This window comes from Zea mays, chromosome 3 (genome assembly GCF_902167145.1).
Source record: "Zea mays cultivar B73 chromosome 3, Zm-B73-REFERENCE-NAM-5.0, whole genome shotgun sequence".
NCBI classification, from domain to species: Eukaryota; Viridiplantae; Streptophyta; class Magnoliopsida; order Poales; family Poaceae; genus Zea; species Zea mays.
In genome coordinates, this window is record NC_050098.1 from 10,262,376 (window position 1) to 10,274,451 (window position 12,076).

Genomic DNA, 12,076 nt, shown 5'->3' on the forward strand with positions numbered 1-12,076 from the left:
ACAGGAGTAAGGGAGGGTGACACTCGCGGCGAGCGCTGCGGACAGCCTAACACACAATAATCACCATGGGTTGGTAAGCAGTATAGAGGAAGGAAATGAAAGATTATTGTTAAATGAGCCCACGAACAGGCCCAGAACAACCATGCCCGGAGAGTCTCACTTGAGTCTGAAGTCTGAACTGGAAAATGAAAAGCCGGTGCACGGCTTCCCCATTTCCTTCCCTCCCTTTCTTGTGAACCTGTCGCCGTCAGCTTCCAGGTCTCCGCTAAAAACCCCCGAGGATTAGAGGCGCAAAGCAGAGAGAGAAAGCCCGGGGGCGACTGATCGAAGGAGAAAGCGGCCTATGACCATAAATGCGAACGAGTCGGTGGATCCACCCCCTCCTTCCCCAGTCCGCCATTACCACCGCCTGCCAGTACGCCCTCCTTAAATGGCCGCACTGCCGCGCCACACACCGGGCGGAAAGGCGCGGGCAGCGGCAGCTAGGGTTTGGTGTGGCGGGGGAGACCGATCGGGGGCGAGATGTGGGCGGCGGAGGCGGCGTTCTCGCGCTCCGGGTCGTGGCGGGAGGCGGAGGACGAGCGGGAGGCGCTGCGGTGGGCCGCGCTGCAGCGGCTGCCCACCGTCACCCGCGCGCGACGGGGCCTGCTCAGGTCCCCGGCTCCCGACGGGGCCGCGGCCGTCGAGGGCGACGACGTGCTCTGCGAGGTCGACGTCGCCGGGCTCTCCTCCGGGGACCGCACCGCGCTCGTCGACCGCCTCGTCGCCGACTCTGGCGACTCCGAGCACTTCTTCCGACGCATACGCAGCCGCTTCGACGCGTGAGTAGTTACACTCCTGCATTTTAATTTGCTCCCTCGTCATCATGCTTTGCCCTGTGTCGTTGTCTCCCCGCCCCAGTTCAAAAATAATGTCTCGACCTCGTCGTCTCCCCCACACCACTCCGCCGCCTCCGCGCGCGCGGACGAGCTTGCGCGCTTCGTCCGTTGTTGTGCAGCCAGGGTGACCCACGCGGCGTTGCATGACATGTGGGCCCAAGCGGCTCATCCGCGGACCGCGGGGTTTGGAAAATTGGCAAGTGGCAACCGCTGCATGGCAGGTGCTAGTGCTACCGCGGAAAGGCTACGCGGTTAGGGAGGCTGACTAGTGGCGCCAGTAGGTGTTTGTACGGTTCCGTCCTTCTGGTTCAGTGTGTCGAGTCTAGTTTCCGGCTTTCCGCCGTCATCTCGTCGTACTCACACGTCCCAGTCGCCGCGGAGATTGGCGCCTCGAAGTTTTCTTCTCCAGATGGGCTATTCAGAAGCTTCCAGGCCTCCACGGCATGGCCCATGGACGTGCAGGCCATGATTGGGCCTCCGGGTGCGGATGCGAAAGCAGGAGCCAGAGCGCCAGCAGTAGCAGGCGGCGTGAAGAGCATCAGATCGCCTGTTGGCAGCAGCGCTAGTAGATTTTGCTCGTGCGTACTCGTACGACGAGCTACGTACGTGTCCGCTTCTGTCAAATAATTTGCTTCCTTCGGAAGCACATGCTAAAATTTGTATCGAGGCATCACAGAGCTATACTGATCTTGCTTTTGGGCTCTGAAACTCTGTTGATTTTCCCGTCTCCTCGCTCCTGCAGAGTGCAGATAGAGTTCCCCAAGATCGAAGTGAGGTATGAGGATGTGACAGTGGACGCTTACGTGCATGTTGGGAGCAGGGCTCTACCGACCATCCCGAACTTCATATGCAACATGACAGAGGTTGGCCCAAAGATCTTAACTGCAATTTTTTTCGTCAATATACGTTTTTCATCATATCGGTTGTTCTAAACTTGATCTCCATGTGAAAGTGACGTTTAAACAAGTTTTCCACGGCAGTGGAAGAATTACCGCATCAGTTTTACTCTTGTAGAATTCAGATCCTGACATGCTTATCTTGTTATTTTTAATAGGCTTTTCTGAGGCATCTGAGGATCTATCGAGGAGGAAGAGTTAAACTGCCGATTTTGGACAACATCAGTGGGGTAATTCGCCCATCAAGGTGCATATGGAAACTCTGTCTCCCCCATAAAGAATTCTAGGAAGATTGCATATCAGGGGGCTGTTTGGATCTGTTCGTTGTAGAGGAATTAGAATATCCTTAACAGAGTAGTCTATTTGACTTGGAATTTAACATTTCACTACTTTTCAAAGTTTAGATATAGACTCAAGTTTCTAGGGTAGGGAATAGAAATAGATTTTATGTATCATGTATTTCTACTCCACACTTATAATACACTGGCCCTCTATTTCTCCCATATATAACCAATAATAATATACAAATATATTCCGTATAAAACCTTATTAGCTTAATTAATTAGTGCCTAAATTAGGATTATTAGAATGAAATTTAATTCAAAGGATCCAAATGGCGCCTCATTGGTTTTTATGGGACACCAAATTAAGCTTGCACATGCATTGGTTCGTGCTGCAGAATGACACTGCTTTTGGGCCCTCCAAGTTCCGGGAAGACCACCTTGCTTCTTGCTCTTGCTGGACGGCTCGGTCCTGGACTAAAGGTTTGTAACATCACATCAGTCACTTTTCATTCTTTGAATGCGTGTTCATAAAAAAATGATGGGCGACTCTTTGTATCTGGGTTAATTCAATCCATTCTTTGTCCATCACAAGGCCGGAATGCCGGACTGGCATGTTCTATTACCTGACAATGGACTGTCATCAGCAAAATTAGCCTTTGACTTGAGTCCCCCAACTTGTTACTGACAGGAAGCACCCAAATTTGTTGTAGATGTCTGGGAACATTACTTACAATGGCCACCATTTGAACGAATTCGTGCCTCAGCGAACATCTGCTTATGTCAGTCAGCAAGACTGGCATGCTTCAGAAATGACGGTCAGAGAAACGCTGGAGTTTGCCGGGCGCTGTCAGGGTGTTGGAATAAAGTATGGTAGGTCACCGCACCGAATTAGTAAAGTTTTGCTGTTCCTTGATTGTTTGGTCTTTGACATCAATCAACCTGCAGACATGCTTGTTGAACTGTTGAGGAGAGAAAAGAATGCGGGGATAAAACCTGACGAGGACCTAGATGTGTTCATGAAGGTAGACTACATTTAGGCAGAATGATTATATAAATATTTAATTATTGTGTCATAAATATTGTTCTCAAATTTTCAGGCGTTGGCTCTTGAGGGTAAGCAGACAAGCCTCGTAGCAGAGTATATAATGAAGGTATGGGATCCATCTCTTTCAGCTATTTGTCTATGTGCTTTGAAAATTCTCAAGAACATATTTCTTTTGTGTTTCCCCTATTATTTTTTTATTTTTACTGGCCTCTTTAATTTACAAATCTTTTTAATATTGTTCTACAGCATGTTAGCGGACCTACTCTTTTCTAAATCTTATTATTCCCTTTTTCTTATTATTTTCAAAAGTTGTTAGCACAATTTACTTTTTTTATAACTTCTTGATTACTTTACTGTGCCAAGACTTCTGATTGCTAATTTTGATCTAGCCAAGATTTTAGGACTGGACGTCTGTGCTGATACTATTGTTGGAGATGAAATGATCAAAGGGATCTCCGGAGGGCAAAAGAAGCGCCTGACAACAGGTGACTGCATATTACTGCCATTTAAGTATGCTAGCGCTGTCAGCTGAAATTAGTTATTGCAAAATAGCACGCTCTTTTCAGTGTTCAAGTTGTGCTAATATTGTGGTACTTGCAGGTGAATTGCTAGTTGGTTCTGCCCGCGTGCTGTTCATGGATGAGATATCGACAGGCCTTGACAGTGCAACTACATATCAGATTATCAAATACCTAAGGAATTCAACACATGCTCTTGACGGAACTACAATCATATCCTTGCTTCAGCCAGCTCCGGAAACATATGAGCTATTTGATGATGTCATTCTTATAGCCGAAGGTCAAATCGTATACCAAGGTCCACGTGAATATGCAGTTGACTTTTTTGGTGCTATGGGATTCAGGTGTCCAGAAAGAAAAAACGTGGCTGATTTTTTGCAAGAAGTACACACCTCTTCACTTTTGAATTCTATACCGACTGGAATTTCTCGTGGATTCACGTTTCTTTCATCGCAGGTTTTGTCCAAGAAAGATCAACAGCAGTATTGGTGCCACTATGATTATCCATACCAATTTGTTTCTGTATCAAAATTTGCTGAAGCCTTCAAAACATTTATTATTGGTAAGAGATTGCATCAGGAATTAACTGTTCCATACAACCGACATCACAATCATCCTGCAGCTCTTTGTACATCAAGTTACGGTGTCAAGAGGCTTGAGCTTCTCAAGTCCAACTACCAGTGGCAGCGTCTGCTCATGAAAAGGAACTCATTCATATATGTCTTCAAATTCATTCAGGTATTATCAATCACGCTATGCATGTATCGAACTAATATATAATACATGAACTAGGCAACAATGCTGTTGAACAGGAGATACAAAAAGCTTATGCATTAACATAAGAGCTAAAACTTGCTCAGAGTAATAACTAAAAATCACGTTGCCCTCACTAACCTACACTGATCTTTTACCTCAGAATTTTCAATACCCTGAAGTAATAAATGTGAAGTTGTAAACCGTCATCTAACAAATTTATGCTAAAATGGTTATTGTTAGAATATAAGATAAGTGAATTGTCCATCTTCTATCAGTTTAAGCTTTTGAGTTCGAATCCTGGCTAACGCAATTAAATAAAATAATTGTTAAATAAAATAATTGTTGCTCGCTTCTATTCCATGTCTGAGACCTAAAAAAGGCTTGACGTGAGGGAGAGTGTTAGAATATAATATAAATGAATTGTCCAGCTTCTCCTATCAGCTTAAGATTTTGAGTAGAATTGGTTGGTGCATAGTTATCCTATAATGCTTAAATATTGAATGATAGCTTATGACTAGTTTGATAAACACATATTCTTACATCTTAGTGCTTCCATCAGATGTTGTGGGTTTGAAATCAATGGCATATTTTGATTTCTGTTGTCATTTCCAATCAAAGACGTTTTAACATGCTCTTTTTTTTGCAGCTTCTACTTGTTGCCCTTATCACAATGACAGTGTTTTTCAGATCAACAATGCACCATGACTCAGTTGATGATGGAATCATTTATCTCGGTGCCCTTTACTTTGCAATAGTTATGATTCTGTTCAATGGCTTCACTGAAGTCTCAATGCTGGTTACAAAGCTTCCTGTTCTTTACAAGCACAGGGACCTGCACTTCTACCCACCTTGGGCGTACACACTTCCTTCTTGGCTCTTGAGCATCCCCACCTCACTTTACGAATCCGGAATGTGGGTGCTTGTAACATATTATGTGGTTGGTTATGATCCCCAATTTACAAGGTAGTTGACACTTTGTCCTTTTTCCCCATTTTTCTTCTGACATGAGCATCGGAGTTATTTAACATTTGAAGGTCGACCCTTTTTCATCTGCAGATTTTTGGGACAATTTTTGTTGCTTTTCTTTCTGCACCAAACATCTTTGGCTCTTTTCCGAGTCATGGCCTCTTTGGGCCGCAATATGATAGTCGCTAACACCTTTGGATCATTCGCTTTGTTGGTTGTTATGATCCTTGGAGGATTCATCATAACCAAAGGTCGAGCCTCTCTATTTTCTTATTGATAACAGTTCAAGATTATATGTACCTAATGTTCCCTCGATAACTAACAGAAAGCATACCAGTATGGTGGATATGGGGTTATTGGGTATCTCCTATGATGTATGCACAAAATGCTATTTCTGTCAACGAATTCCATGGTCATTCTTGGAACAAGGTAATACTTGACTTTAAATCCTCTCTCTTTCAGCAAATGCACACGTAGCGTATATCTGTTAAGTTTTGCAGTTTGGGTTGTACACAGCTCAAAACATGGATGCATATGTTCTGAGGCTATAATACCGAAATGACTTAAGATATAAGTATTAATTTAATTTTCTTCTTGTAAACCTATTTTATTTTTATATTTATACATGCTTTCTGTTTTCCAGCAATTTGCAAACCAGAACATCACAATGGGTGAAGCGATACTCACTGGATATGGGTTATTCAAGGAAAAATACTGGTTTTGGATCGGTGTTGGAGCATTGTTTGGTTATGCAATTATTTTGAACATCTTGTTCACAATGTTCTTGACACTTCTCAACCGTAAGTTTCTGCTTATCTTTTAAGGCCAAAACAAATTGACCCTTGAAATATAATCCCCTCACTCAGTATTTTCTCCTTCACAGCTATTGGTAATCTGCAAGCTGTTGTGGCCAAAGATCAAGTACGGCACAGGGATTCTAGGAGGAAGAATGACAGGGTAGCCCTAGAGCTAAGATCATATCTGCATTCAAATTCACTAAGTGGTAATTCTAGAAGAATGAATTATTTTTCCGTAACACCAACATCGCAAAAACAATTCTCTGTTCAGGAAACTGCTTTTGCCATGAATATTGACTGTGTTCCACCTAAGGGTGGTAATGGATTGTGATCCATATGGTTCTTCACAAAATGTCAAGGCCCTAAATAAATTATAGTTCAAAAATGACTAGAAATAAAACCCGATCCTAATCCAACTTGATCCTTAAATCTTATAGTGCAAAATTTACAGCCCATTGTCAGCCCTAGTACTTCCACCTGCAGGTAATCTCAAGGAACAGAAGGGGATGGTGTTACCTTTTCAACCCCTTTCTATGTGCTTCAGGAATATCAACTACTATGTTGATGTACCAGTGGTACGTCAGAGCTGGATCATTTGCAATGAGGTTTCTCAGAAAAAAAGTATGTATTTATTCATTCATTCATAATCCAGTTCTGCTAGCAGGAATTAAAAAAGCAAGGTGTAGCAGAAGACCGCCTGCAGCTGCTTGTTGATGTCACTGGAGCTTTTAGGCCAGGGATACTAACAGCTCTTGTTGGAGTCAGTGGAGCTGGCAAAACCACCCTCATGGATGTTTTAGCTGGCAGGAAGACTGGAGGTCTCATAGAAGGAAGCATCACTATATCCGGGTATCCTAAGAACCAAGAGACTTTCACTAGGATATCCGGATATTGTGAACAGAATGATGTTCACTCACCTTGCTTGACTGTGATCGAGTCTTTGTTATACTCAGCATGCCTTCGGTTGCCTTCTCATGTTGATGCAGACACTCAAAGGGTAAGCCTTGATTGGTTATACATCACACGCGCTTTTTGTCCTCCTTATCTTTTGTGTTCCCTTTCATAGGCTTTTGTTGAAGAGGTGATGGAACTTGTTGAGTTGAATCCCTTAAGCGGTGCTCTTGTTGGTCTGCCTGGGGTAAATGGTTTATCGACTGAACAACGTAAAAGGTTGACAATCGCTGTGGAACTTGTTGCAAATCCTTCTATTGTGTTCATGGATGAACCCACGTCAGGATTGGATGCTAGATCTGCAGCCATTGTAATGAGGACAGTGCGTAATATTGTTAATACAGGACGGACCATTGTCTGCACAATCCATCAGCCAAGTATTGACATATTTGAATCTTTTGATGAGGTAAAAGGAGTAAATAGAAGTCATTATCTAAGCTATCGTTTCTATAAACATGAGAGTTTGTTAGTACAGACAAACATTTTTCATACCTGTGATGAATCTCCACTGGTTAGTTATGCTTACGGACTTCCAGTTTCACTACGAAGTAAAACAGTACGATGTTATATCTAATTTAACAATCGTTGTGATGAGAAATTTTAGTCTGAACACTGATTGGTGGAATTTCCATCGGTCTCATTTACTGAACCTACTATTGTCCCCATGATAGTACTATGTATAATATGATTACAATGCTTAACTTGCATATGCTGCTCAGCTTTTATTCATGAAGCGTGGAGGACAGCTTATATACGCTGGTCCCTTAGGTGCCAAATCGCGTAATCTGGTTGACTTTTTTGAGGTATGTTCTGCAGTATGTGTTTTCTCACTTACACAAACTTGAACAAAGCCTATGTCCTTACACTCTCATATCTGGGAATAGGCAATTCCAGGAGTGCCTAAAATCAGGGACGGCTATAATCCTGCTGCATGGATGTTGGAAGTTACAAGCACCCAAATGGAGCAGATTCTTGGAGTGGATTTTGCTGAATACTATCGGCAATCAAAATTATTTCAGTAATAGAATGACCCTTTTAAAATTCTTTTAGGTCCCGTTTGGAACCCATGAATTGAAACCAATATCTAGAAAGTGCTTCCTGTTTTATTATTAGAAGATTACTTTTCAAATCCTCTCAATTTCCGGGAACCAAACAGGGCCTTATGTTTTTGTATTCACCTTGTCCTCAACATTGATTTATGCTACTGTATTTCAGACAGACCAGAGAAATCGTCGAGGCCCTAAGCAGACCGAGCAGTGAATCAAAAGAACTTACTTTCGCCACGAAGTATGCTCAACCATTTTGTGCTCAGTATATGGCTTGCCTATGGAAGCACAACCTATCGTACTGGAGGAACCCTCAGTACACCGCAGTTAGATTCTTCTACACAGTTATTATTTCCTTGATGTTTGGGACAATTTGCTGGAAATTCGGTTCTAGAAGGTATGCTCCCTGATTGATTTTCCCGCTAGCAAATTTATCTGAATACTTACACATTTTTTATTTCTGCTGAACTGAACCGACCAATTTTTTTGTTGATGTGTAATTGCCAGGGGGACCCAACATGATATATTCAATGCGATGGGTGCCATGTATGCAGCGGTGCTGTTCATAGGAATTACCAACGCCACTTCTGTTCAGCCTGTGATCTCCATCGAAAGATTTGTATCTTATAGAGAGCGAGCTGCTGGGATGTATTCAGCGTTGCCTTTTGCATTTTCTCTGGTAACTCCTGTCAAAGTGTTACCCCCCTGCTAGAAATAATCTTTAGTGCTCATAACATTGTGTTAGCAATGGGATCCCTCTAATAATTACTATTTTTTTTGGCAGGTCACTGTGGAGTTCCCTTACATCCTTGTGCAGTCACTCATATACGGTTCAATCTTCTACAGTTTGGGATCATTTGAGTGGACAGCAGCCAAGTTTCTGTGGTACCTGTTCTTCATGTACTTCACGTTGCTGTACTTCACTTTCTATGGCATGATGACGACGGCGATCACTCCAAACCATACCATTGCGCCTATTATTGCGGCTCCATTCTACACGCTGTGGAATCTCTTCTGTGGATTCATGATCCCAAGAAAGGTATGGGATAAACTAGCGCCCCCATAATTCACACCTAACGTACTGTAGCTGATTTCTAAACCATAGCCTACCAATAATTGTGAATTTTCATGTGACATCTCGTCCAAAAAGTTGAAAGTTATGACAAAAGAAGTCCTAGATTTAGGACACATATTTTTTTTTGTTGCTTGCGTTTCAGAGTTGAAACGCACCGTTTTAATTTTCGTTTGGGCGAGTGGAGGAATGCTTTGCAGACCGACTGCCCTAGATGGGCCCATATTTATTTGTCAGCTTGGGGCTCTAGCTGCAGAATGCATGAGTCCTATCTCTTATGGGCCCATTAGTAGTCCGGTAAAGGCTATTGTTCACAACAACTCGGCACCGCACTTGCCAATGATTTTGTAGAGAGGTCCTCTCTCTCTCTCTTCTCTCTAAAACAAAGTTAAAAACAGAATTAATATTCTTGGTTCAAGTTTGTTTTTCTTTTACTTATTAGAGGGTTTGAACTGTTTATCGTAAAATTTTCCATCTAAAAAAAGCCTTGAATGGGTAGCTCATGTAGACACTGCATGCGTTTTAATTTCTGGGAAAAGCTAGCACAGTTTTCACAGTCCACACTCACATTGGTTTCTCTTTGGGAAATATTTGTCTGACAACCCCTTTGCTCGGCAGCAGGGCCAAGAGTGTTGACACTACTAGATGTTATGCTAATGTTATTTGCACTTGAGCTTCAGCTAGAGGGTGCTCTTGCAGCACTGTTGACTGACCGTCTGTTTTCTCTGGTGAACGCATTGCATGTGCAGCGCATCCCAGTTTGGTGGAGGTGGTACTACTGGGCCAACCCGGTGTCGTGGACGCTCTACGGGCTCCTGACCTCTCAGTTCGGCGACCTGGACCAGCCCCTGCTTATGGCCGACGGCGTCACCTCCACCACCGTGGTGGCTTTCCTGGAGGAGCACTTCGGGTTTCGCCACGACTTCCTCGGCGCCGTTGCGGCCATGGTGGCCGGCTTCTGCGTCCTCTTCGCCGTCGTCTTCGCCCTGGCCATCAAGTACCTCAACTTCCAGCGGCGATGAGAGAGCAAGTGGTTCAGCTAGCTAGCTAGTATAGTAGCCACCGCCGACACAGACCCACCAAACGGATCGCAGCCTACTGTACATGCATACACCGATCAGTGCAGGAGGGCAGCAGCACAATGAATTATGAATGCGATGTACCTACCAGCGCGTCGTATTGGCACAGTTAATTTGCCCATTACCCCCAGAACATTTCGCCGGGGTAAATAATCTTCCGGTCGGTCACGGGAGCGAGAGTGAGAAAAAGTAAAGGGTACTGTATAGCCAGCTATTCCATGTACTTGCTGCCTTGGCCTCCCCTCCATCGTTATACGGTGGCGTCGCTTCATGCAGGGTTTTTTTTTTTGACCCGGCCTTTTTCTCCGGCGCCCACGAGCGGCCGCCGCTGCGCCTATGGGGGGTCGACACCTGCGGGGCTTTTCGACCGCTTTGGCATGCAGCCTTCGTCCTGCGTGATACTTTTGGATGCGTAGGCGGCAGCCGCACCGCAGTGCTTCCAAGCGCTGCAAAAGCCAGCAGAGTCTTGGGAGTGTCCTCTCCTCTCCTCTCCTGCCATCTATCAGTCTCAGTCGAGATCGAGGTGAGTGATCGACCCGCCTATGCAAAAAGACGAGCATCTATGTCTCTGCAGGTACGTGGAACAGGTCGAGTCCAAGCTTTACGTGCGTGTACCTCTTGTTCCTGCCTGCATTCGCAGCTCGACCGAGAAGATGGCAGTTAGTACAAGCTAGCGAAAAAGCGAGAGGCTGCGTGCGTGAGGCCGTGAGTGCATCGTGCATGCATGCTCCGTCCGTCCGGCCTCGGTAGCTTGTCTGCATCCGCCGCACGTTAATGTGTTACCTACGGGGCTACCGGCTACGCTACGGGGTGTCAGGCATGCAGTCTGGTTGCAGCGGCAAAGCCAACGAACAATAAGCCAAAGAGGCAGCCGTTTGTCGCTTTGCATGTGCGGCATCATGATGCGTGTCTGTCATTTCTCGACGACGACGGGCGGACGGCGTGCCCGGCCCGGACGTCGGCCATGACCCATGGCTCGCGTGGGTGGCCGCGCCGCCGTGTGCTTCTTATTCCTACCGACCGAGTTGCATGCATGCATGTACACGATCCAACCGCCCACGCCCTCCAGCTAGATAAAGATCGCTGGCGAAGGGCCGGGCCGTTGATGTGATCGCCGCCAGCCTGCTGCTGCTGCCTGCGCGTACGTCCGTGCCGAGCACGCAATTGCTGATTCCACTGAATGGATGGATGGATCTCCATCTCCTCCTCTGCTAGCGAGCCAGTCAGTGGTCAAGCATGGACAGCTGAGCTAGCTCGATTGGTCGGTCCATGCATGCATCAGGTCGGGTCCAGCGTACTTCCTACGCGCGGCTAGGCGTAGCTACCTATATACCTTCACTTCGTCCCTCTCTCCGATCAGTGTGCTCAGGCAGGCGCGACCATGCATGCCTGCCTGCCGGCGGTGCCGGCGCCCGGCAGGATATTTCGCCGTTTGGGTTGGGGGTAGGCTGGTAAGTTGATGGATGGGGATCACCGGCGGCATGGACCGGATTATTCCTGAAACAACGCGTAGCTAGCCTGATAAAACCCATGCATCCACGTCCACCATCAGATGGATCCATCTCCACTAGCTAGCAGAGTAGCAGTACAGTGTACGTATCACTACCACCGCAGCGGCAAGTGCAAGTGACGGTTCGGTTGTTGGTTGCATTGCAATTGCATGCACCGCTGGGCTACTATAGCTACCTGCTGCGAGAGAGAAGAGAGAACGTGCTGCTCTGCTGCTCCATGCTTCCACCAGCCAGCCAGCCAGCCAGCTTTACACGCACGACGACACGAGAGCAGCTG

The 12,076-nt window shown here is 45.7% G+C and overlaps 1 protein-coding gene across 3 annotated transcripts; it reads left to right on the forward strand.

Annotated features, from left to right (window-relative positions):
• Positions 1–456: 456 nt before the first annotated feature.
• On the forward strand, positions 457–10,535 carry LOC100384030 (glossy13). 3 transcript variants are annotated; one of them, XM_008675028.2, is made up of 24 exons: positions 457–821; positions 1,621–1,741; positions 1,933–2,021; positions 2,454–2,538; positions 2,747–2,928; positions 3,004–3,080; positions 3,156–3,209; positions 3,498–3,588; positions 3,704–4,005; positions 4,078–4,359; positions 5,024–5,340; positions 5,434–5,594; positions 5,669–5,772; positions 5,987–6,143; positions 6,227–6,346; positions 6,624–6,715; positions 6,805–7,137; positions 7,207–7,497; positions 7,811–7,894; positions 7,976–8,109; positions 8,307–8,534; positions 8,645–8,816; positions 8,922–9,176; positions 9,959–10,535. In XM_008675028.2, the coding sequence occupies exons 5-24, from the start codon at positions 2,769–2,771 to the stop codon at positions 10,229–10,231; spliced, it is 3,687 nt and encodes a 1,228-aa protein (XP_008673250.1). In that variant the 5' UTR covers positions 457–821; positions 1,621–1,741; positions 1,933–2,021; positions 2,454–2,538; positions 2,747–2,768; the 3' UTR covers positions 10,232–10,535. The 3 variants fall into 3 exon arrangements, with proteins under 3 accessions (XP_008673250.1, NP_001308652.1, XP_008673249.1); NM_001321723.1 differs by having other exon boundaries at positions 460–821; positions 2,769–2,928; positions 9,959–10,511; XM_008675027.4 differs by lacking the exon at positions 457–821 and adding an exon at positions 1,060–1,480 and having other exon boundaries at positions 2,769–2,928.
• The last annotated feature ends 1,541 nt before the right edge of the window (positions 10,536–12,076 follow it).